This window comes from Vidua chalybeata, chromosome 6 (assembly GCF_026979565.1).
Source record: "Vidua chalybeata isolate OUT-0048 chromosome 6, bVidCha1 merged haplotype, whole genome shotgun sequence".
Taxonomy (NCBI): domain Eukaryota; kingdom Metazoa; phylum Chordata; class Aves; order Passeriformes; family Viduidae; genus Vidua; species Vidua chalybeata.
In genome coordinates, this window is record NC_071535.1 from 9451378 (window position 1) to 9478852 (window position 27475).

At 40.6% G+C, this 27475-nt stretch overlaps 1 protein-coding gene across 1 annotated transcript in view; it reads right to left on the minus strand.

Annotated features, from left to right (window-relative positions):
• Positions 1–1529: 1529 nt before the first annotated feature.
• Positions 1530–27475, minus strand: part of KIF26A (kinesin family member 26A) — a 94252-nt gene continuing 68306 nt past the window's right edge. Inside the window, exons 6-15 of the mRNA XM_053946521.1 lie at positions 17619–17828; positions 15541–15634; positions 14790–15052; positions 14356–14539; positions 13910–14069; positions 12068–12230; positions 8133–11511; positions 4515–4705; positions 3490–3640; positions 1530–3002 (exon numbers count right to left, since the gene is read on the minus strand). Of these exons, the coding sequence (XP_053802496.1) occupies positions 2827–3002; positions 3490–3640; positions 4515–4705; positions 8133–11511; positions 12068–12230; positions 13910–14069; positions 14356–14539; positions 14790–15052; positions 15541–15634; positions 17619–17828 (4971 nt within the window). The 3' untranslated portion in view covers positions 1530–2826. The remainder of the gene's footprint in view (positions 3003–3489; positions 3641–4514; positions 4706–8132; positions 11512–12067; positions 12231–13909; positions 14070–14355; positions 14540–14789; positions 15053–15540; positions 15635–17618; positions 17829–27475) is intronic.

Genomic DNA, 27475 nt, shown 5'->3' on the forward strand with positions numbered 1-27475 from the left:
ACCTAACTATAGTTAGAAACAAAGGAGAAAATATCAAAGGATGCAAGTCTGATCAGCAAACACTACACAGGGGAATATTTAAACAAATTATCAGGTTTATGGAAACTGGGATGGATGATTAGCAGCTTGAATTTTTTTTCAGAGGATGGTAATATTGCCAGGGTGAGGGAGAAACAATGAAGACATCCAAGGAGAGGATAACATGGCTGGCAAATAAATAAAAGAAACAAAAACCCTTGGGTCCATTCAAGATGGTGTTAGAGGCTACCCTGAGGAAGAGTGTTTGCACAGCCTTACTGTGCAAGGTTCAGAGGTCCCACAGGTCACCTCATCCTGCCACAGCACCCCTGAGATGTGCATCCCCAGAGGACCAGTGCAGAACCAAACACCAAGTGCAGAGCTCATCATGAATACATTCTCTTTTTGCCATCATGTTTGTGGAGGTCTTCCCTTTTGCTAATAAATATTTGTTCCTCACCATGCTACTTTCTTTTGTTTGTTTGTTTTTATTTATCTAATCCTTGCTCTGAAAAGCCCACAATGCATTGAATCACTACGTGGTTTTGATTCTATATTTGAAGAACTGTGACTTTCTGCACACAGAAGTAAATTTAGATGGAATTTACAAGTTAGTAAATATAGCTGGTATTCGAGGGTATCAGCAAAGGGATCCTCCAGAAATTCTAGATGCCATATTCCCTTGCATACAACCAGACACAGTACCAAGCACCAGTAAACAAACATGGTGCACCCTTTTCCAGGGATAAATGAGAGGGATAGAGAAGGGCACTCTTTGTAACCCATGAAGTCAGACAGCTATTTAAGCATCGAACTCTTGCTCTGACTCTCCCACTTCTCCAGCTGCAGAATGAGGAGGAAGGAATTTACCCCTCCTCACAGGCTTCTTGTGAGTGTAAGAAAACAGTGCATGGATGCAATGCTGTTAGGGCTACCTAAGGAGAGAAAAAGAGGGAGGGAAAAACTTCCCACAGATCTGCCTTTTGGCCAAATGGCTGGGAAACACTGGAGCTGGTGTCACAAGAAGCTCAAGCTTTACATTAACCCCGTCTGGGAAGCTCCAGCCAGCACCAGGAGCTGAGGACAAGGCACAGCTGCTGTCCAGCCAGGGAGCAAACACAGCAGTGTCACAGAGAAATGAACGTAGCAGGTTGCCATCATGGACCTGTGGGGCCCAGGGCTTGATTCCACTTCCTAGTCTTCCTGTGATTCCAGCCCCATTTTTAATTGCTTTTTCTCATCAGGGAAAACAAGTATGTGAGCCACAGGTCTTTGCTCTGTAAACTATCAAGTGCTAAGAGAATATGAGTATTATCACTGCTATTTATTTCACCCTTTGGTGTTTTGTCTCTCTTTCCTGATTGGTTTATGATGACGAATGTCAGAACTCTGTTCCCAGTTATACACCTCTTGGGCAAGGAGACAATGTAATGTGACATTTAAAACAGTGTACCAGAGACCATCCTCCCTCTTCTGAATACTGAGATCACATACACAGCAAAAAGCACTCGTAACAATAGATGTATCTTTTATTCACAGATAAAAACAGAAGCAAGCTGTTATAATACATATTTATACAAAGGATTTGAAAAAACCATAAAAAGGAAGATGATTAGAAAATATGATTCATTATGAAATGTGGTATTACATACACTATTAAACCTTTTCAAAAGTATTTGTTTGGCAACAATTTATCAATAGTTTCCACACTTAAGTGGCTTCCTTCAAAAAAGCACAAATCTCATGCAGCATGTATAAACTTGATCCTGAGGGTTTGCCTTCCTTAGAAAAACTGTAAAAAGATATACTATTTGTCTTAAAAGTTCAAAATGCAAATGCTATATTTATAGTCAAAACTATATAAAAATATGGACCTAACTTAACATTTACAAAAACTTTTTGCTCCTTTTTTTTTTTGCTTGTTTTATGGTTTTGGTAATAAACATAACTCTCAATTCCTGCAGTCAGAGAGGAAAAAAGAAAACTAAAACAAACCACAGTGCCCTTTGCAGACTTCCTCACATAAAGTTTACGACTCCAAAAAAGACCAGGTCTGTGAAAAGTGAGGTTAGTAACCAAGGAAGTAGGTAAGCAGTTAATATATATCTATATATGTATATATAAAATGGAAAACAAACATTTCTTTTGATCTGAAAAAGTAATAATACAAAACCTGAAGGTAAAACAATCATCTCAAAATGCCATAATACTCCTTCTCAATAGATAAATGTTCATAAAAATATCTTGAACCCTAACCAAGAAAACAATTATAATACAATTTTAATTCTGCTACATAAAACAGCTTTTCTATGAAACAAGAAGGCAAGTTCAGGTATGAAAACATAATTTACTTATTGCTTTTGCTACAATGTTGTTTGTTTTTACATATAGTCATAAATACACTATACAGTATAAAATATTTCGTAGGAATACATTTTGTGGTCTGCTTAGGTTTGCTGGCTTTAATTCTAGCACCAAATACAAAAATGAAAATCAAATGAACTTTAAAGGCACTTCCATTTCATGTTTGTTTGTTAATTAACATCAGGGTTTGTACGAAATTTCTTCGCTTCCCTCTGGTAGAAGCAATACTTGATCCTACTTTTACCTTTGTACAGCTCAGGTCACATTGAGGCACCAAATATTTACGAACATTCCCATTCCTCAGCTGTTTCTTTCTCTTACAACATTCATTGTTGCTTTTTAGTCTTCACCTTTCCTCCTTCACTTCCCAGCTACTTTATCCGTTTACTTCTTCATGTCGGACGACCCAGCTTCACTTCCCTCAGTCCCTTGAAAAACCTCTCTTCAAACCTCCACCTCCCGCACTCCATCCTGCGCATCGCTTATCCCGATATCGAAACACGTCACTATCATGATATGTGACTTGCACAGATTTACACACTGCTCCAGTTCTTCTGTCACTTGTTCCAGTGCCTCCAGGTACTCCTGTGACTCCTTATCAAGATCAGGATCCACTTCAACTGTCAGACAAAAAAGTACTCAGTAAGAGAAACAGCTTATCATAAACATTATTCTATCACAAAGCAGCCAACATGGTAGAGTAAAATTTAGTTTCTCTTGAACTAAACTCCCCCCCTTTGTTCAGCAGATACAAAACTCTACCTTGAAGCTCCAGTTATGCACAACACTCAGTCTGGGAACAAATCTCATGCCTCAATTTCACAGCTATAACATGGATATGGAAACAATTTTTTTCCTTCTTTGCAAAGAAGAATAATAAAAGACTAATAAAAATCACATTTAATATTAATGGCACCATTTTAATGTTCTCTTCTGGTTGGTTTGGATGGGCTTTTTGTTTGAATAGCATATTACAGAAACACAGATTGAGTCACAAGTCAATTCAGCAAAATGTCTTAGCAAGTGAGTAAGTTTTTCAGTGGGACTGCTGACATGCTGAAAATCTGTTAGAGGCTGATCATACTGCTGTTTTTACAAAATACTTACAGTCTTCTTTCCACTTATTTGGATCCATCATCAACCTGCACTTTGTCTCTTCCAACTCTTCCTTCAAAAATTCGTGCTTTGCCTTTATTTCTCTGATTCGCTGCTGGCGCCTCTCTAGTATCTTCAGCTTGGTATGGAAATACATCAGACCCTTTTAAGACATAGAAAGACCATTCCATGAATTTTCCTGTTGTGAGCTGGCCTGTAACAGTCTGACAAAAATTGCTCTCAGCTCACTACTTGTAAGAGAGAGCAGGTGGGTTATTTTATTTGGTTGTGGGGTTGGTGGGGTTTTTATGGGTTTTTGGGGGGTCTTTTTATTTGACGTTTACATTAATGGATTCTAATCTAGAGGAACTGCAAGCTACATCACTTGAGTATTTGTTGCACTTCTCTGAATTAGCAAGCATCTCTTAATACATTGTGAAATTACTACTGTTTGTAGATTTTTTTTTTCCAGTAGTGAAAATGATAAACACAGACTAATGATAATGTCAGAGTTACAGTTAATACTAAAACATGAATTCTTGTTTTCTAAAAAGCATTCCTACCTTCTCAACATCCTGGAAAGGCTATTATAAAAGAAAGGGGGAAAAGGCATCAGTAGAACATAGAATTCTGGTCTCTAAAACAGAATTAGCTGAAGTGTTTTCCAGTTACAAGTAAGTTAAACTCAGTATATCCCTGGTTTAATAGAATCCTGTCATTTACATAAAGAGTTAATGACCCTGTCATTGAGGGAGGCTGTAAGGTTCCACCAGCCAGTCTAGGATTATGAAGTCTTCTCATAATGTATTCATTGGTAACTTCCATTTACACCATCAGTCATGTTAGACACAATTAATTTTAGACAGTAATCATTTTCATTTTCTGTGTTAAGGGTACCCCAACATATGAATTGTAAAATTAATAATTATAGTACTTTAATTGCATTCAATTTCCTGAACACCATTCTGGCATTCAAGCAAGGACTTTGTCTGTATATTGTAATTTAAGTTGTCTACAGTTGTAAAATATGTGCTGACCTCAGTTTCCTCTTGTCTGTGTCGCTGTAATCGTTCCACATCATCAATCTCATAAACTTTAATTTCAAATGGCTCTTTCAAAGTGCCTGGCAAAGGTGGTAGATCAACCCATTGGCCAGTGACACTGGGTTTTCTTCCTAATGAGGCAGCATCTGGCAATGGTGCAGGAATCAGTCTGCGACGCTGGAGACCTGAAACACAAAAACAAACATTCCTCAGGATCTAAGAGACTAACACGCTGCAGAACATACTGCAGTGAATTAAAGAAAGATCTAGGTTCTCAGTATACTTAGGAAGAAATGCTTTTCTTGATCTTTTCCTTTTAGTAAAATACCCTCAGGCTGCTAATTGAGTTACTGCCTTGACAAAGTAGGTTTCATTTGGTTCCCAGATGGGAGAAACAGCAGTTCCTCTCCCAAAGCAGATGTCTGAACATCAGTTCTTTATTCTCTCCTTGCAGAAATATTTTGCCTGGACAGATTTTTCTTTGGTGGACTACAGTGTTTTTCATTACCTTGCAAAGGCAGTGAGATAGTGAATAATCTAAAACTAATACTGATAATGACTTACTTATCTGGAAATCTTCTGCTCCCCCAGTTAAAGCCAAGCAAGGCTAAGACCTTGTCACTGCACTACATCTTTGCAAAGCTTAAACAGTTCCCTCCAAAACTACTGACTGCTATTTTAGGGTGCTAAATACCAGCCGTTTTCAGTGATTTTGTGGGATTGAGAGGCATTCAGAAGGCATCAACCAAGCTGCAACTTGAGCACCTCTAATGTTGAGACATCTCACACCTTTGCACCAGCACCCAGAAGCTCAGTGCATGACAAAACTCACCAATTCTGGGAGCCTTCAATAGAATGCACCCAGATTTTCCAAGAAAATCATACTGCTCCATTATGCTTCTGCTAGGGTTCAAGTTTCATGAAGCAGAGACTGACTTATATCCTTCAGAAATGCAAGAGCTGGCACTCTGGTGCCCAGAAGGTTTTTTGTGATTATTAAGTCTCTTACCATTCTCTAAAAATCTGACCTTTACAGTACATGTCCCAAGCATAAGTACATGCATAGAGCTGGTCAGGCAACATTAACAAGCCTGCAGCCCCATCCTTAAGAAGAGGAGGGCTGAAGGCCACCAGAAACAAGCTGAAATGACACAAGGTAGCAGTAAGTGTAAGCTGACTTTAGGTGACTGGTGACAATAAATTAAGTAATTAATTGCCTCTTCTTATTAAAAACTAAATCGGAGGTGAAGAATCTTGTTTCTTCTGCTCTTATGAAAGGGAGCACATCAAACAGACAAGGCAGCTCTGCTCAAAGGACAATGCTGCCAAAATAACTTCTGGGCTGAGACCTCTACAGGAGATGTAAGTGGAAGTTAAGGCTGTCAGATAAGCCCTCTCATGAACTCCAACATGAAGACAAAATCCCAGCAGGGGCACTCCCAAAGCAATACACCTCCAGTGATACCCCAAAAGTTACCTGCTTTACATATTCTTAAGAAAAACATCTCTCATTCTTAATTGTATCCTTGCTGATTTCTAAGTAACAAGAACAAAACGGGAATGTTTTCAAAAGGGGAAGGAAGACTTGATTCTACTTCTACAAAACCATTCTCACAACCCAAACCCATTCAGCCTGAAACACCACTATAGTCCTGTTGGATGAAGCCACCCACCGTAACCCCGACCCTGTAACGGCTGACAGGAGATCCCTCTGAGGAGGACACCAAACAGATGTGGTCAAGCATGTGCAATAAGCAGGCAAACTTCATTTCTCCAAGAAATGGGAACCAAATATCATTTGTCCAAGAATTAAGTTACAGGATAAGGGGACAGGTTTACAGTGACATACATGAGAGTAAGATGTGTCCTTAAATCCAGAGACTCTAACATAGTCTGGTGTTACATAAGCTATTCAAAGAATATCTAATAATGTGCAAAGATTACTATTATTTTAGAACAATAACAGCTCTGAACCAAACATTTCTCGTAAGAAATATTTGATGCACTTCCTGGTAAACCACATTTCATGCATAAAACACATTATTTTCTCAAAGTCTACAGCACTCCAAAAAAGTAATACATAATTTACAGATATAGAGCAATTACAACTGGAAAAAGAAATAGTTTGTCATTTTAAATGACCATATAAGTATTTCCTGGGGCAAAAACAAATACAAATCCATCAGGGGGTAATGCCTTCTCAATATGTGTGCAACTTATACAGCTGTTGATATTGATTTGTGGGAAAGGTTTAAAAGGCAGATATGCTATGGAAAGAAAAGAGCAGCAAATATTATACTAAGTTTCCAAAATGATTTACCACTTGCTGAAGCAACTCAGTTTTCTTGACCAGAAAGCCCCATGAGATCAACTTCATTCATTTGGCTTTACTGCCAGGACTGAGTATTGTGGGTATCTACAGGGATTGCAGTAATTGCCACTTTCCCACCAGAAGTTCAGACCCAGCACATTGCTGATATTAGTTCCTACTATATTTCCAATAGTCAGTATGCCCAGGTTGCTGAAGGAGGCTGCTGATCATGATCTACATGGCACTGGTTGCCATTGGTTCTTTACAATACCACAAGATCTCAACCTAGATCTGAGAAATTGTCACTGTAACACCAACCATATGAACCAGATTTTGAAGCTGACTACAAATACACTTGGACTGCAGCTGCACTTACATGAGCACCAGCAGTGAGAGCAATAGGAAAAGGCACCAGAGGGAAGGAAAGGGGACCTGGCCCCCATATACCCACTTTTTCTTGGCATGGTCAGACACAGTGAGCCAGAGTTGCCTCTTCCAAGCAACTCTCCCAGTCAGTTTCCTACTGCGTACACTATCCACACACACAGCCCGAAATTTCTTAATATAAATACTATTAGAGTGCAATACAATAATGTTGTGACTAGCTAGTCACTGCATCTTACACACTTGCCCTACTGCTCTAAGCCTTACCTTTGGGTAATCCAACGTACATTTAGCAATCCTCATTAATTCACAAACACTCTTCTCCCCTCCCAGCTTATTCCTTTGTTTCTAAACTACAGTCCCAGCCAGTCTCTCTGGCATTCCCTCACAGACACCTAGCAGCAGAGCTCCTCCTCTCCTCACTGCCCTTCTCTCACCAGTCTTTCAGGATCACTCACTCAATCCTCACAAAAATTCATCAGCACTCAGCCAGCACCTCACTTTTCCCATCCCACCCATAACACCTTCCTATTTGGGCCACCCTGGCCCTGGCCCTGCTGAGGGAGGAAGGAATGTCCCCCACCTGCCAGCAGCCACCTGCTGCCTCCTCCCTCACAGGGAGGCTGCCGGCACCCCGGGGCACCCACACCTCTCCTGCCCTCTCCACCACAGCACCTGTGTCACACCTGCAGCTTTGAAGTAAAATAAATGACAATTAGCTGCTGTCACAGCAATACACATGCACACACAAGCGCATGCAGTCAGTCCACCTCCCTGCTTTGAGCTCGCTCCAAGCCTCCTCTCCTCTCTGTCAGCGATGCCACAAAACACCTCCATCCTCAGTGGGGCACCAGCTGCCTCCACTGCTGCAGTGGGGCACCAGCGAACACCTGGCCACCTGCCCCTTCATGTCTTACCTGTTGACCGTTTCTTGGGGGATTTCAGGCTCCTCATCCGACCCGGTGACGACATCCCGCTCTCGCTCATGGAGTCGTGTGCCGAGGAGGCACTGCCGGTGGCCTCGCTGTCCCGAATCATGCTCTCATAGCCACTGCTGCCCCCACTGTGGTAGAACAGAGCCGTCCTCCCCATGGCTGGTGGCAGCTCCCCGCTCAGGACGCTGCTGTTGTCGCTGCCGTGCCCGCTGCTGTAGCGCTGCGGCCGCCGCGGTGCCGTTATCTTGCTGTAGGGAGACGGCAGCACCGGCATCTGTGACTTCTCGTCGCTGAGGTTGATGCCACTGTCGTTGCCACTGTCAGAGTCGGTGGAGCCTCGGAAGTGTCCCGCCTTGGCAGAGCCGCCTGACACCAGCTCGTTCACGCGGCTGTTGGCCGCCCTCATGGCCTGCTTGGTGCCCATGATGGTCCCGCGGCCGGGTTTGCTGCTGACAGGCTGCACAGAACGGGGGGCTGCCTTCCCACCAGGGGCCATGCCAGAGCCCTTCCCTGCAGGCTGTGCCAGGGACTTCACAGAGGAGCTGAGAGACTTTGACCCACTGGCAGAGAGGCCCCGGGTTTTAGTCCCATTGGCTTGCACCTTTTGGTTAGCTGTGGGTTTTGCCTGGTTGTTTTTACCAGGGGCAGTGAAGGGCAATGGTAAACCCATACTGGAAGCAACAGGAGGGACCCCCAGCCTGGGGACAGAGCGTCCTGCCCGGCTGTTGCCAGTGCTCCCGCTGTCCCTCACCAAGCTTGCTTTGGATCCAACTGATGTCAGGCTGTCACACCTCTCCAGAGACATGTGGCTCCCGTATCGGTGAACAGTTTCACTCTTTGACGCCTTCACCTTTAAGCTGGACGTCATCTTGGGCAAAGAGTGGTCACCCTTCAAGTTCATTTTGCAGCTGGCACTTTCACTAAAGTAAGAGCCAGCTTTCAACCGCAAATCTGCTTCATCTTCAGCCTTTGGCGTGGCAGCTCTGGCAAAGTCCAGGCCAGAAGCTTTCCCCCCACCATTACCCAGACCAACAGGTTTCTGCTCCAGGCTCGATTTACGTACAGGAGGTGTTGGAGGTGTTGGCCCACCTGGTCTGGGCAACATGGTTGATTTCTGTGGTGCGTTCTTCTTTCCCAGGGACGATTTCAAGCTGCCAGTGGCCAAGGGAGCATCTGAATTCCCTCGGGTCACACACTCCGGCAAAGTACTGTTAGCGTGTGACACTGGCATCACTCCCAGTGTGGTGGCTCCTCTCTTCAGCTGTGGCATCTTCATCGCAATTTCTGACTTCTTGGCAGCTCCACTGGAAGATTTACAGGCCATTTCACAACCATCCACAACCCTCTGCGAACAGGCGAGCATAGTCTGTGACTTTGTTGGCCTGGACGCTGTGCCAAAACCCTGGGCAGCTTTTTCTGGCTGCTTCTCAGTACCAAACGTGTGAGGTTTTGGAGACAGCAGCGACTCTGCAGGTTTTGCTTCCAAGTGATAATCGGTGCGTAACAGCCAAGGATCTTCAAATATACCATGTGGATTCTGCAGCTCTTTATAGCTGAGGACAGTATTATTGTGGATTGGAGAAGAGGTAGTTTTTGTTTTCCTAGGAAGACTAGAATGTATTGTTTCTATCACAGGCGCATCACGAGAATTACTAAATTTAATTTTTACTGGCTGATCAGTGACACAAAAAGCACTTTTTATCTGAGATGCTTTGGTAGTTTCAGAGGTTTGAGGGCTTTTACTGATGCCTGAGGAAAGCTTGCTGGAACTCAAGCTCTCACTCTCCAGCTCAGAGAAGCAAAATCCACTGTCATTCAGAGCACTTTTCAGGGGGACACATAAATGGGATGAGTCCAAGTTGAAGGGTTCCTTGGACTTATTACAGTTGTAAGATGACTGTGCGACAAAGCTGTCACTAGACTGGGCTCCATCACTTTCAATTGTACAAATGCTGACTTCACTGAGCCAGGAACTAATGGAGGAACGTCTGCTGCTGGTAAAGGGATCCTTAGCAAAGGGCACAACAATATCAATATTTACACCAGTAGAAGTCTCCTGTGAGGTATAAGCATCAAACTCATCATTTATGCTGCTGATAATACTGACCGGCCTCGAACCCGATGCAAGGGCCTGAAGGGAGCAGTCACTGTTAAAGCTAATGATACTGGAAGGTCTCCCATTATCCATAATTCCACTAATAGAGAGCTCTTCCACCACTGTGAAAACAAGCTCATCCTCTCCATTCAGCTCAACAGGCTGCTGCAAAGTCACTGTGGTGGTCAGTATATCCCGATCAAAACATTTCCCTCTGAATGCTGACCTGAAGCTGTGTACCTCTATCGCACCTGACTGACTCTGGGTGTTGCTACCAACAAGGAATGTGCTTCCTAAAGGGTTTTGCTCGGGTTTGTTTCCCATCTGTTTGCTCATTCCCACAGGAGGAGTCCGAACTGCATTGCTATTGTCCAGCTCCAAATTCTCAGCTTTGGAGCTTGGGGAGTGTTCTCTCTGCTGTGGAGGGGGAGGTGCTGGGCTTGGCAAGGGTCTCTTCACATACAAGGACTTTTCCTTAGTGACACATTCAGCTGTGGCCTTATTCTGCTCTGGATTCCTCAAAGGGCTACACCTTGAAGTCTGCAGGGAATCAGTGATTGTCTCTCTCTCCCCCTCTAGGATAGAGTCTATTATTTTGTTGTCAGCTCTGCTCTGCAGCTTGGAAAGCTCTGCTTTCAAGTGAGGTGTGCTATTTTCTTGACAGTTGCCATTGCCACCCCTTGGTGCAACAGCCTGGAAAGGAAGGTTATATCCTTTTTTGGGAGATGCAATTTCTTGTGGAATCAGTTTCTTAAATCCTCCAGAAGGAGAAGATACTTTTTCCTTTATCGACTTAGACTGTGCATTTTCTGTACTTCCAGGAGCAGAACTACAATTGGATCCAACAGAGATTTCTCCACAAGCAAATTTCATGGGTTCCTCACTTCCGTCAATGCACTCTAACCTTTCCTGCAGTTCAGCAAAAGTGTTGCATTTGAAATGGTCCTTGTCAGAACTCCTACTAATAGCAGAATTGTCTTTACTTCTCTTCTTATTTAGGGATGGGATAATGGGAACAAACTCAGGTGGACCTTCGTTATCTGTCAATTCCCTGTCGGACAAAGCTGCACCGTTGGGACCAACATAGATGACAGTATCACAAGACTGTTCACTGCTGGAGGAATAATCAGGATCACTGGATATATTCAGGACAGGAAGGTCAGGGTCAAGGGCAACAGTTCGTGGGTGGAATGGTCGCAAATGGGGCGGTCTCCGGACATGTCCTTCCTCACATGAACTCTCTCCTCCAGACGAGCTGGATGCATACTGCAAATGACAAGTAACAGCAAATTTATTAGTATCAATTGATAAATAAGTATACACATGTACAGAAATTGATTAAAAGGTCAGGTTGCAACATAATCTGTGCTTTGTGTATATTATCATGACTACATCTAGTGGGAAAATATTAGAGGGAAGGGTAAATTAAAATAACATGCTACATAAATTTTACTGTATGAGTCATAATATAACAATCACACCCTTTCAGATAATTTCCATTAAATATTATGCATTGTCTTTCTCCTCAATAGTTTTCTGCTCCTCCTCTATTGATTTTTAATTAATATTGATAGAAGCTTTTGAGATAGTTCCACATGTAAGCAAAGAAAGAATACGTGTTTGAAACAAAAAGAAGGGAATTTCAGGATTAAGGATTGGGGGCAGGATGATGGCTCAGTGCCAAGTCATTTGTCAGTTCCTCTCCTGAGATTTTACACATTTTGTATTACTTCCTACCATTGAGAAATCCCATGTTCCCCTACTGAGAGGTTAGGAAAACTCATTTTCGAATGAATTAATTTCTGCTGCTTTCTGAACCAACCTTGGATTTCTTCTTTCTCATGCGGTGGATTCGTGATGCGAGCTGAACAGTTGTGAGAGTCTCTGCATAATTGGCTGGGGAGTCAGAAATGTGTGCAATCATAGTAGTCCTGCAGTTGATGTTCCCAAGCGATTCCCTCAACAACATTGTCAACTTGTTGTCCCTGTACAAAAAAAATGGTAACACCAGGATTATTTAAAGAAACCACCCCTTTTTTTGCAGAATTTTACACCACAAGCTGTGTTTTCATTCTCATGCATGCATGGTACATGTAGATAAGAAATATGCTCCTGTTATTGACCACACTTAAAATGTGTCTAAATGTACACATACAAAGGTACCAATATTTTAAGTTATCTGCCTGTGTATTTACAGTATGGTAAGTCATTTTGTTGCTCAGAAAATTGTAAACCAATTGACTGATAATTATTTTTCTCAGGTTTAGGTCATACTACCTAAAAGAGCTCATGAGTGCTGCATTTTCAGCTGAACAGATATAGTACCTGGACAGTTACACTCTGTGAGCTCTATGCAAACACTTTTAACAATAATAAGTAAAAGAAGTCAATGGAAATGGTAAGAAATCTCTAAACAGATGTTAGATATCAGAAATACAAGTGTCTCCCCAACTAATCTACTTTCCATTCTGCCACCTGTGGTCTGCTCTGACATAGCAAAAGGGAAGCAGAACTTATTTCTGAAGGCTTTCCTGGTGATATAAAGCCTCCACTGTGGATAGTAAATCTGACAAGACAAGTGATATTTTGTCCTCCACTGGTCTCCAAGACATCTTTCCTCACGGCTCCTTGGAGTAGGAAGCTCCCTGCTCCCTAAGCAGTTCCAACCTGAAGGAACTCCTGTCATGTCTGGTCACTAAACCACAGTAGGTGACCAAGTAGAGGATCTGCCCTTCCCTATTCTAACCCATCCATCCTCTATTCCATACACAAGCCTAGCAAGTAGCCTGAGGAAAATATCTCTCTGCCTAACACAGAAGGAAAAAAAACACCTGTTTGAGATGCATCACTAGATAAATATGTGAAATGACATGATTGATAATGCATTATAACTTTGTGCTGTTGTTAAGACAAGCAGCAATTAAATTTAAGGACTGAAGGCCAAGTTCTGGTAAGGGTGTATACAATGTCACTGTTGTCTTTAAGCTGGGCTCCCCACAGGTGTGTTTGACAAAAAATTGTTGTCACAGACACTCCACAAAGGAACACACCTAAACATTCACTTCTGCTAAACTGATGTTCAACATGGTGGTCCTTTTTTTTTTTTTTTACTTTAAAAGTCGTATCAACCAAAAAGACACACAGAAATAACAACCTTTGCTGACTATACTTGATCAATACTCAATTATTTTCCAAAATTTCAGTACAATTTTTACATTTTCAAAAAGAAGAGAAAGTCCTATGAAATTTGGGTTCAATTATTCACAAAGTCCAACTGGCTGAAATCAGCCAGAAATTCCAAATCCAGGAAACAAAGAGAGAGAAGGAAGAAAAACATGGTAGCCATTTTTCCCTCACTTTTTTCAAGAATCAAACCCTTCCCAACAGTTCACCCAAATTCAGTATATACTAATATACCATTTTTGGCCATCTAACTAAGAATTTCACGTTACTTGAACATTTGAAAACCTGTGTGTATGTTAGTATGGACAAGGAGATGAACAGATACGTGTATCTATAGGAGTGACCTTAAAAGAAGACAGACCCCACTCTGACAGCATTTCCTTTAACTTCATATTTCATGAAGAGTAAATTGTTGATGCAATCCATTTCTCAGGTAACACCACCCACAAATTTAAGATAATGCAGACAAGAACTGACTTACTTATATGGCACATGCTTAGCACCATTAATTAAGGCCAAAATTACGTTGCCCAGGGCAGAGAGAGACAGACACAGAGAGCCTCCTCCATCTCGGCTCTTGCTCAGCACTTTTTCACAGCTCCCTAGATCAATGAGATGCAGACGACTGCGTCCTCCAGACACTAAAACAAAAAGGGGAAAAACAGTTGTACATCACATTCTTGCATGGACTCAAGCCAAACTTGGTATTCAGAAGGCATTCAAATGAGGAGAATAATGAATACAGAATGGGATAATGACCAAATTAATATTTAATTGTAAGGAAACCAGGTATTAGTCACAGCTACAGAAGTTAAAGGTGACTCAACTGGCTTGAGAGATCATCTCTAAGTTAATGGCAAATTATTATTAAAACTAATGCAAGACCACATCATTTAAAAATAAACAATATGGTAAGAACATTCATACTTCCTCCTTTGCCACTCTTCTCCATGCGATACTGGTATATGTGAAGAGTAAAGAGCATGTGTGAATTCCTCCTATCTTCCTCCTCACATTCAGGCTTGCTGGTGCTCCTGGCAGCAATTGCAGCATCAAGGAAAAAGGCAGCTTTCTCTGCTGTTGGGGCCCTTAGCTCACTTTGGTTTTGAAGCTTGAATATAGACAAGAAAATGACTAATTAGCACAGGGGCATTTTTTTTATTATATTTTTGCTGAACATGCTAAATCTCCAGGGCACTAAGAGAAACAAATATGTACGCCATGGGAGATGAGCTTATAAATTAAAAGCAATACATTTTTTTACAGGCTTAAAAGTTGTCATAATTGTTGTCAGATAAAAGGAAATAAAAAGTAGAAGAAAGTCAGGCTCAGAAAAATCTATGTTGTGATATTCATTATACCTGGGTTCCACATATTGGATCTTCTCTCAGATAAACCCCAGGAGACTGGCCATCCTGAAGGCTGCCAGTGGCTACTTCAGCTAACAAATCCTTAAGGTTTTCATCTTTGCCACTGATCTCTACAGCAGATACTCTAATAGAGAAACGAGTTCCAGTTTTTTCTTTACGTTCATTGATCAATTTGAAGAGCCAAGAAATTGCACAGGGGATGATACCAAGGCTTTGTGTGGAGTTATCCTTCCCAATCATGGTAAAAGATTTTCCTAGAATGAAAAGACAAACATAAACACAATTAACCTTTCCTGTACAAGGCAGTGTGTCTTCATATTGCTACCTGATATCATCACGGCATTACATGTAATGCCATGTGCTGCACAGATAAGGGAAAAAACAGATGAAAAAATTGAAAGTATTTAATTAATAACCCATTACTATTTATTCAATTAGGTTTGCAAGTTGTATAAGCCAGACCCACAGCAAATTAATACTAAAAACATCTCTGATCGTTTGATTTTCATCACAATGCACCTACATAAACTTGCTCTTGAATAAGCTAATATGATGCTACATTTTACCTTTTCAAATTAAAACTTACAATCACAGTGTAGAAATAAACCATGATAAGTTTGCAAAGCTAATTAAAAAGAAATTCTAATCTATTCATATACTCCAGGTTTATTGTTCCAGGAGCTGACAGCATGTAATTACCAGACTGACATAGTAATTAACTGTAACGAATTTGGGAGCTCACCAAGCTTGACATGACCAAAGCAAAATATGCAACCATCTGCACCATTCACAACAGACTGGATTACTTCTGCCACCGTTCCAGAGCATACCTCAGCCTGAAAGAAAAATTGGAGACAAATAAGTGAAAGAGCATATAGTGCTGTGGGTTTTACTATTCTTCTGTAATGAAATGAATGACTCAATATTTTTGAGGTGCAATATTCTCCCCATTTTTATGGCATCAGTCCTATTATTTTAGTAAGTATGCTATCTTAAAAAATAATAAAATATGCTACTACAGCCTAAAATAGTTTTCAATTCTATTAAACCTATTCTCTTGGAATATTGATTCTATGACTAATGTAGCAAACTGAATGCTATCCAACCAGGCTTCCTGCTGGTATAATAGCTTAGCCAAAGCTATTCAGTAATAGTAGCAACTCCACTGAAATTAAGCTACTCAGGAGTGCTCACAGGAATTAAAAAGACATCCATACTGGAGAAAATGCATTAAGATCCCTGAATAAGATTTCATAGTATCACATTTTCCTCTTCCAGTGGAAACATTATCATCAATAAAGAAAACTTGCTAAAATACTTGGTTGTGCTAAAACCAGTTTATCCACGTCAGGGAAGGTTTCAAATACACAATAAGATGATCTATTATTTACAGCAACTGGGGGCAGGGGAGGGGGCTGCTGTAAATTTGTAACTACAGTGAAATTATAAGGCTCTGCTTGCAGATGCATGGCAGCAAGCTTGCCTGCAGCAAGAACACCTCCACAGAAGGGGCTCCAGTGGCCAATGTCACCCAAAAACATCACAACAGGACACCCAACAGGCCTGCCACAAGGCACTGAAAAACCATCCCAAACCAGGGGTCAACAGCCTGAAGGACTGGTGCCAAAAGCAGCAGACACACAGGCTGTGAGCAGCCACCTTGCAGCAGGGCTGGCAGCACAAGTAAGAAAGCCTTACTTCCAGTTCTGGACTCACACTGAGATCACTGTTGCATACTTCTGCACAAAGACCCTGTTTGAACTTATGCAGGATCTAAAAACAGCTTTCAGATGTGGTCACCTGTGCTTTGGGCACTGATGTGTGGGGGAAGGTATTCTCCATCTTTAGTGCTTGTCTAGAATTTAGACTCAATAGATAGTTTCTTATCTACAGTCTGAGACCCAAAAAATTAAACAAAACCCTAGGAGAAGATCTGAGGAGGGGATTATGAACTAAACCTTGTCATATTTTCTCAACATTAATAGACTATTTTCACCTTGGATGCTTTGCACTATATTTTTCACCCTAATTTTTTTCAAGCAGTTCAGACCTGGTGTAGTTCTTCAAATGCCATTCAATTAGTTATTTTTAAAGCTGTTCCAGGATTTTATTTTCTGAACCAAAGATTTTTCACAGAAGGAATTATTAGATGTCCATGAGTGCAACCTCACTGAATATACAGCAGACCCCAGTCCTCTCAAAGACCAGCCATCCTGTCTGTGTAGCAGATTTCAGGACTTAGGCTACTACTGAATAAATGTTCCCTTTTGCAGGCCAAAATAAAGACATGCACCACCATCAGTACAGCCATCAATATAAAATAATCAGTCAAAACCACAGTATAAACAAACTGGAAAAGGTGCAGATAATATAAAAGCTCCCTATTCCAGTAAAACAATCCCAAGGGGTTAGCTTTATCTTTCCTTCTAACAGCATTTAGTTTAACATTAAGCACATGTTTATTTCCCATTGAAAGCTGTGGGGAAGGACTTTATTTCAGTTCCATCAAATGGGTTAAAACCTAGCTGGATGGAAAACTGGATTTCAAGCTGACTGTGTGCCTTTCTTTAACAAGAGAATACACAAGAAGGCAATTTTGTCAGCAAATCTATCTCCCCAGCTATTATTCCTTAATTTTACATCTCAACTAAACAGAAGATGTAAGAATTTACCCACTTGTCTATTAATTACCATGTTTTTTTCCAGGCATTAAAGCAACTCATTCAAATAAAATTCCCCAGAAACAGAAGTAACTCCTTAGGCAATCAAATGCAGTGGCCAAGAGCAGAATCAGGAGGTTTATGTGAGTGACTCCAATACCTGTGAAGCGTCCTGGGGGAAAACTGCATCAAAGGCAAACATCTTTGGGACAGCAACAACACCTCTTCTGTGACCTGCATTGGAAGGCCCAGTTGCTGCTGGGTCATAAAATGTGATTTGCTTTTTTCGTGGGTCTACCTTTAGGAAGGACATGGATTCAGATGTTTCGTGTGTCCCTTGAGAGGAACAAATCCTTACCATCACTTTCACCTGCAAGGATTCAGAAGAAAGCAACAACTTGAGTTCCCAGCTACAGATAAACATATGCAAAGTATTCCTCCCAAACCCACTCCCTTTCCCATGATGTGTTTGTTTGTCATGTTTAGGTGTGTCAGAACAACCATGGGACAAAAACAGAGCCAGATTTTCCAGCCTGGGGTCTTCACTGAACTAATTAGGTTTCAAAGGTGCACTTCGTCTCTTCAGCTGGTGCTGTTCAAGTTTTACCAATTAAATTTATAAATGTCTGATCTGCAAGTATGATCCACTGTAGGTGTAACATGATGCCAAAGAAAAGAAAATTCTAGTCTCCTGCCTTTCAAGTACTCAATGTGACCGAAGGGACACTTTGAAAACCAGTCTGAATAACACAAGGCTCAGACACCACTGCATTAGAAATAAGTCTAGAAACTCTCAATTTCTCATTCATATTATTCTAATAAAAAGGTGTCTCTCTTACAACTGTCCCAGGCAGTTGCCTTTATGCTGTCCTTGCTAGGCTCTTCAGTGCTTAGTTGCAGATTTAATTGGGGGGGGAGGGGGGAGAAGAAGGGAAAATAAATCAAACCACAAACCACTAAAAGGTCAAAAAGCTTGAAAAGAAACCTCTCACAAAGGTACATTTTTATTGCAGCATTACAAATGATGATCTCCTACACAAAGGTTTTTAAGACAGTATCTTTAGAAAGCTCCGACATGTTGGCTGTGATTTCCAAAGCACCTTATGGGAGCCAAGTGACTGGGTGTCAGGAAAATTCAGCCACAGCTGCACACCTGCTTCTTTTAAGCTTCCTGGAAATCATACTCTTACTTTAAAAACCTGTGAAATACTGCCTCACACCCACTTACAACCATTTATCCTTATGAAATGCTCCCATGTCAGGACCAGCATATTTTATACACCTTGCACTGAAGTAAATTACTATTACAGGTGCAACTTCAACTCTGAACTGCCCCGCAGATCAGACTTCAGAGAAAAGCAATGTTCAGTCAGAATTACTTTTTCCACGGTGTATGAAATGTTTCAGTAACAAGCTGAACAACACTACAATCTCCTTATTCAACTACCAGACAACTCTCACAGCACCAGAGTTAACCAGGTAGTTGAAGAGCTTCCATGGCTGTGATATACCACAGCTGGAACAATTTATATATGCACTGTCCACAGCACCCATCAGCACCTTCCTATTCTGCAACACGGCTACTGAGCCACGGAACACCCACTCCTGTTGAAGCCCATGCTTTAGTGGTGGGCCTGGCAGTGCTGGGTTAACAGCTAGACTTGATCTTGAAGATCCTTTCCAACCTAGACAATTCTACGGTTCTATGAGTCAGGCTCACTTTTAGCCCTGAGCTGGATATTGCATGTAGAAGCTGTGTTTAAAAGCACTTGTCTCTGATAAAGAATGATTCTCTATTTCAGTAGGATTTTTCCTAAATGTAACCTTAAATGTGCCAGAACAATATGACTTCTACTTACTTAGTTTCAAGAACGTTATGCCATTAAAATGGTGTGCACTTACTCCATGAACACATTCTTTGTGTCTTTACCAAAAAAATGGACTTCGCAGCCAGCACTTCCCCATCACTTCTGTGTCCATAGAGATACAGGCAAAGGAAGAACCAAAGCTGAAAATCTACTTCAGCAAAGCACAGCATGTGAAATGCAGGCAACAAGCGGAGACCAGAGCAGGCTGAGGCACCCTCAGGGACTGAGGGACCAGACAAGATGAAAAGGTGACAACAGACACATCTGCACCCAGTGTGTGCAGTGAAATGCAGTGGCCAAGCCAGGATGATCCACAGCAGATCAGGAAGCACCATGGAGCAGCAGGAAGCACCATGCTGAACTGTCCCTGCCCTTACCAGATGAGGAGGGCAGGTAATTCACACATTTATGTTCTCAACTATCCCATTCTTCCATCTCCCTCTCTCTATGGGGGCTAAGCTGCACACAGGCATCCCTACACAATTCCTCAAGCACCCTCAAAGGAAATATTTTCCACAAAACAGCTCTAAAAGCTTTTCCCCAACATTTCTTCCTGTAAACAAAGAGGTTAAGAAACAACCAACCCTTCCCATAAACACTGCAGGAGGCTCCACCAAACACAGCAGCAAATTCTTCTGCCTATTGACTAAGCTGTCCCCTGATTCAACACTTTCTTTTCTTTTGCCTTTCACAGGCAAAAGAAAATATGAAAATACAGTCCCAGAAAACAAGCAAACCTTAGAATAAATGAAACAGCTGCCTCAAAGTGCATCAGAGGTGACACACTCAAGGCTGTTTCCCCATAAAAGCCTCATGAAGCCAGCTTTGTGTATTAGCCTGCTAGCTCAACCTTGACATGCTACCAAGGTGCTCATAAAAAATTACCTCCCTCAGGGCAAAAAAAAAAAAAGAAACAAAACCTAAATATATAAATATATGTAAGTATAAATGCCCACTTCAGGGTCACTTGATTAAAATGAATTTTAAAACATATGCTGTTTTCAAAGCACTTATTTAAACAGTCCTTTCTGTTCTCTCTTCCATCTATTATTAGATTATAGCAGCCAGAGCTTGGATAAGAGAAAAATTGGTTTGCTCCTGACCTAAACAGCAAGTTACCTCCATCACAGCATTGCTCCCCCTAAACACAACAATGGCTTCACCCACAGAAAATCCTTGTGTGACAAATTAGCTTTTTAAGACCACCTCTCTGAATCACAAACATACTAAAATAGCTTCCCACAATGGATCAGATCCCAAACTTAACAGGACTCAAGGGTCATCTTCATGTTTACAATGGAAGTGAGCTTTCAAGACAAATGTGAGCAGGGGGAGAGAAAAGCAGCTTGAGGGATTTCCTCTTTTAGTGTTTTGTGTATAAAAGCTGATTTGCAGAGTAGAAAAACAGATTTCACATTTCATTTCCCTGCCCACTAAATATATCTGTATGTGATATCTGTCAGTAATTGTCGAGTTATAATGTGCCACACTCATTCATGATGCTGAGCCAGGCTGATTTTACTCAGAAATAAAGCAGAAATGCTCATGGATGTACCATCAAGCACAAAGATTACTCAAACATATCCCTTCACAAGAGCAGAAACTAAGAGCAGGCAGATCCCAGGTGCATGCACATGCTTCTGTGTGTACAAAGGAAAGGTTTGGTGAAATACTGTTTATTCTTCTCACACTTCCTGCATGCCTGTGCTTGAGGACCAATCTTAAGTGACAGGTTTATAGTCTCAGCTCCGAAGTTCATCCCAGTATTCTTCTGGAGTTAATACTGCAGGAAAACAGTATAGTGTGAGTACTATAGAGCCAGCATGGCTCTTGCCTTAAGGATCAATTTAACTGCAGCTTCTCCTGTGTCTCTTTATCTACTTCTCATACAAAAGGCATGCTCACCTGTAGAGACAGCAATATGTGGTGCAGGAAATCATCCAGAAACAAGGGCTTGCAGGGAGGGGAGGATTCAGGATAATACAGGGACTGTAAATTTGAAAGTAACTCTGGCCCATAACTAAGAAGCAAATCAGCAATGACTGCACTCTAATGCTTTTCTTTGCTTATGAAAATTAATTATTAAAATTAAGTGCAATTAATTTCAGGCCCACTCAAGATCACACCTTTTGGGGGTGATTATTTGACAATATGTCCAAGTTTCTGGAGTCAACTCCAACTGCAGTGGTACCAGCTACTGCTTACATTTGTACAAAGCAAGGAAACACAAGGAATTTAGAGGAGAATTAATAAAGAAATGGAAGAATAAGACAGGTCTAAAGGAAAAAGAACAGGTCAGGGGAGTGGGAATTGAAGAGAGCTAAAAGGATTAGGGGTGAGGGGAGAGAGAGAGAACACAAAAAATGAGAAGAAAATACAAATTTGGTGATTTCAGAAAAGTCATCTCAGGCTCAGGGCACCCCACAACTCTTATATTCCTTAAGAAGAGCTAACACAGACATCCATCCTGTGATGGGAATGACCCTTTTTGCTAAAAGTCGGTATTATTACTACCTTTTTTCCTCTTTTTTTGTTTCTTCTTCAATACAGAGAATTCCACAAAGTAAAAACTACAAGTGAAAGTTTATCATTATGAAGGTATAAGACTTTGTATATAGTTATTCATGCAGGCATTGAATACTGGATAGAGGCTCTATTTTAATGAGAATGTTGATGGAAAAAGAGGCTAGGTTTGTATTTGAGTTCAATTTCTATAAATAAAAATAAAAGAAACATAAATATCACAATATTTGCACATTATTAACATTTTCCCAGCGCCTGAAGACAGCCTAAGTCATGGAAACAACTGAAGTATCTCATTAATTAACTGACTCTAATCTGGTGGGGTTTGTACACTGGGGGTTCACAATCCATTATTGAACTTTTCCAAATTTGTGTATATGCAGAAACCAGGAGGTCAGCAGAATTGCTGAAGGAAATCCTATTAAAATCAAAAGTGTTTGGGAAAAGAAGATGGTAAATATATCTTGAATACGTCATTACAAGATAAAGAATTCAAAAAAATAAATAAACAAGCATCTAATTTGGAAAAGTTCTAGAAATGAGTGGCATAAGGTCAGAGGGCCCTCACCCAGCACAATAACAGATGTAATTTTAACCTTCACTGGCAAGGGTGAGAGAAATTTTCCAAGCAATCAAATAATTTTTTTTTTTTTTTAAGTTTGTCTGTCAGCCTACAGTGGAAGTCAGGGCAAAGAAAGGCAACAAAAGAAAACAGCCACTAGAATTCATTTGCTCCAGCTATGCAAGGGACGGATGCTGAAGCATAAAACCAAAAATCACACCAGTTTTATGCAAACATATGGAATTTTAAGGAGACAAATTGGCAAAAGGGTAGATTTCTTTAAAAAAAATTAATTAGGGGAAAAAAGAGAAGTCCTCTGTGTGGAAGACAAGGCTATGTGGAGGACTCTGGGGCAAAACCCCATAAAGTTTTAGAAACATCTGATGAGATCCACTCAAATATCAGTAACCTGTTGGAGTCCAGAGACAAAACTCTAGACCTTGAGATCTTTAAGCTTTATGAAAGTCAAATCTAGATGGATATTTAACAGTTTTCACCAGAACATCAAAATATCTCAGAAACTGAAAGATGTACATCCTGGCGGGCACCAGCCCTTCCTCCCTTTGCAGCACTCCTCCTCCTTTGATACCAGCTACTCCATTTCACACAAGGGTCACAAGGAGAGACCTTCTGCCCCACTGTTGTGTGGAGTCACTGTTCCCATGCTGTGACCTTCTCCAGCACTGCCATGTGACCTGCTGGTATGGGCTCATAATTTCCAGCTCTCCCCAACACACTCAACGAGCTGGAGTGGAGGAGAAGGGGACAGAGGAGTCACACCAACCAAAACAATGGGCTGGCTTCAGGACTCATCAAGACCATGCAGAGCATCAAGTGTATGTCAGTGCCAGAAAGCAGTTTGGAAAAAGGAAGAGACAGACCAAAAACTTGTGACATCCAAAATTTGAAGCAACTGACAGCTGAAGGTGAGATGGATAGTCAGAGGCAAGCTAACAATTTTATCTAGTAAGGCCCATATATTTTGGATCTGAACTGAATGGAGCTGCAGCAAAGCCACACATCAAAGAATCAAAACTCCAAAACCAGTGAGGCATGTGTTGTCCCAGAGGAAATCATGTCCAAGCCTGAATTTGCAGAGAAAAAGCCACTGAGAGAATGACACAATCCTACATAATTCTACATAGAAACAGACAGGAGACTGACAATCCGGTTCTCATAGATTATTACCCCATAATCAAGAGTGATGGAAAGGCTTGAAACCCTGAGATCAGAGAAAGGGGAAGGACCATCTCACACTTAAAGAACCAGATGATTTGAATTCTGTTCCTAAGACTATCATGGATTTCTACTACATGTTTTAGGCAACAAATAATATATATATATATATATATCTTAGAAAATTGGTCATTCATCTTTCAGTGGAGGGTGCCAAACACTCTGCACAGTTTAATTAGGGACAGACATGTAGACAGAGAAGACTCCACTAATTCACTAGGTAATGACTAGATTCCATGGCATTTTGAATGTTGAGGAAATTAGGTTCCTGACCCAGCCAAGTATGCTAGCACAGGCATAACTGTAACATATGGTACCTCCTTTGAAATCAATGGATGTGCAGTGTTTATGTTTCTGTAGTGATGCTTTGTTAGCATCTGATGCTTATATAGTTGTCAAGTTTCATATTAGACATAATGAGAAGGAGAAGGAAAAAATGAAAAGGAATGGATTAAAAAGCATGTAAAATTTTAAAATACATGTGCTCAAGCCTTTTTTACTAAAATGAACTCTGTCTGTATTTTGGGAAGGTGCTGGAAGTATACTGGAATCCATTCTAAAAATGCTGGTCATATTGTGCATTACAGCAGTATCATAATCCCTAAATGAACAAGCAGTTTGGTCTTTAGCAATAAATGTCATTATAACAAATTTGAATGGACACTAAATATTCCCTAGAAACACGTATCCTTGACAGGCATTGTGCAGCCAGGAAGTTAATTTTGTCCAATGTTCACAAAATGGCGTATAACAGCAGGTTAATTAAATAACTACATTAAGACACCCACCATTCTGAATTAAGATTTCTTACCAAGAAATTACAAGGAATTCAGATTCCATTGAATAAAGACCATTTTCCAATGAAATCACTTATTTTTAAACTACAGTGTAAATCAAATTACAAAAGTCCTAGTTCAGAGCCAACATTTTTCATGGATTTAATTGTAACTGACAGATATATAACCCTTGCTAAATTGTTTTACTGTGGGTGGTTCTTACAAGCCTTTCATATACTGCCACTACCAATGGATGGCAAATTTATATGTGAAATTGCCACACTAGCATAGACCATCTAGCTCCCCTGGGAGAACCTAAAATAAACAGAAAAAAAAATCACTTCTATATAGTACTCTGCTAAAAGAGAATTGATTCTGTACTCTTACAGAACATGAAGGAAAACTATTTCATTTTTTCAAGGTGAAAAACAAAGTACAAGAAGTTATGTATTTTTATCTCACTTTTCCACATTTTTGTTTAAGCAGTTCAAGGTGTTTTTGCAGGAATGCAAGTTCCTTGGATGATACAGTGGTACCTGCATCGATAGGCGAGTGCTTACTGTGATACATGACTTATATTAGAAATAAAGCTTCAGTCATTAGGGAACAAGGAGCAGTAAAGATGACAAAATTAAGTACCTATTTGTTATCCGTCATCAAACCACTGTAAGAACCAGTGAATGGGACACACAGCACACTTAAGACAACCCTGCATGATCAGTAAATCATATTAGCAGTACCTTAGCTATGGCTTAGTAAAGCATAAATGGAAGTAAATATCTAAAACTCATAAATGGAGAGCAGTATGCATATACCTGTCCAAGAAACATGTCTGACAATTCAGCCCTGTTTAAATGCTCCACTTCAATTGTCTCACATAGGAGTTCTGTCATTCTAACATTAAAACAATTGACAGAATCCTTGGAAGAGACAAGCACTTAAAGTTGCTGTTGTAAGTGATGCAGTATTATAAAGAATGAGCTGAATAGAACCCCAGAAAATAACATTTTGCATGAAAAAGGCTTCCCACCATGCTAAAGAAAAATAGCCCATTAGAATGCTATACAGCAGCCACTGTAAAAAGGATGTCTTTCTTAATACCACAATATGATAAATTATCTTAAGTAGCACATTAACGTCAGAAATTGAGTATAATCTAACTTCTTTCCAGTGACAATATTAAATGGCTTTCAGACGTCTTTCCTACTATTCTGACATTAAATTTAATAACACCCAGAGAGACCACAAAAATGATTCAGTTACAAGAATCATAGTGCGCTGGATCATTGCCTTTTAAGTAGGATTCAACTAAATGGCTTGGACTCTGATGCTTTTGGCACATTCAAGAGAAAGGTATGAATTTTGCTACGTAACATTTATCAGCTAGTGTGCAAAATTCCTTTCAGTATCCAGTTTGAATTGATAGTGGGATCTTCCTTTGTGCATGAGTTGATTACTGTTGATTATATGAAACACAGGTTCAAGGCAGACCTGCTGTTCTAAATTGCTGCTTTTTTTCAACTTTTCCCTGCTTGGTATTCCTGCATGTTGACAACCCCAGCAAGCACCTGTGAGAGTGTATAACATTTTGCAATCTTACTAAAGAAAATTAAGCAAAAGGCTTAATTAAAGATTTGTATCACAGGACAAGTCCACACACTTCTGCTGAAATTATTATACACAGAAAAAAAATGGTATTTCTGAAATGTAAAAGAAATTAATAAGACATTTATTTTCCACCTTCCAGAAGAATACTTGAAACAGTGAGAAATTATAAATACAAATTGCAAAAGATATGTAACTCTTACTCTGCTGCAGTAAGTCTCTAATAACAAATGTATTCAACCATAAAAACCGTACAGCAATTTCACCACTGAAGAACTGGATGATACACATGGAGATGATGTGAAATTAAGACTAAATTTAGATCTTGGGCTCAAATAATCAATAACTGAGTGCAAATGCTAAAACTGTCTATCACAATCTCTCCACATTTCTGTCTCGCCCAGCAGTGCTCACAATGCACAGTAACTGCACTTGCTGCAGCCATGCAGCTTATGAAAAGCAAGAACTCAAGCCTCTTCCTTTCCCCAAATGTGTGCTCTAATGTTCAAGACAAGGTCTCAGAACCATTGGCAGGACCTGTTCAGTTCTTGACACCACAGAAGAACACAAGATAGTCCAGATGCTGCTTTCAGTCATTTCCTTAGATTTAATTGTCCATCACCCAGTTCAGAATAACTTCTATTTCTCTGTTGGTCCCAAAATTTATATCACATTTTCAACGTTGCTTCTGTGTCTCTTACAAAGTATTGAACCAACCTTGAGTATCAGTGGATGGAAAGAATTATAAGAATTACCATTGCAGAGACAATACAGAAAGCCAGTCATATTTGCCATTGTAAATGCTTCAACATGTACTTTCCTCTAAGCTTCCAGTGGATTTATGAGAAATGGGACTCCACAGAATGTGTCAGTACAAACAATAATTAATCACTGTAGTATTCAGGCACTACTCACGTAGAATAAATAGTATTTTGGCACAGTTGGCATATCATTCATCTCCTCATTTTTTCATAAAGGGAGGCACATTCCTCTCATTGAAGCATCCTGGATACTGCAAGGGTTTCCAGTTTGTTACTTCTATTTTTAATTCTCACACAACTTCTCCTCGGAGGTGAGGGAGGAATAGGCAGCCCCACCAGCTGTTTAACCCACTGTAAACACACAGTAATAGTGAGGGACACTGCTGACATGGGAATGATCACCCAAACCACAACAGAGTACCAACCACAGCCACAGATGCTGTGGTAGGAAAAAGTGACTCCAGAATTCATCACTGATTCTGTTGCATATGTATATCTTATATTCATTATTGGACAGGCTGCAAGAAGAAGGCGAGGAAAATGATAATCAGGAGGAATGGAAAGTAAAAAGCTGTTAGAAGAGAGACTGATGTTAACAGAGGACCACGGCACAACTGCCAGTGTTTACTGATTGCTCTGTCCATTGCTGCAATACTTAAAGTGGTGAGGAAGAAAAGTAACTATTC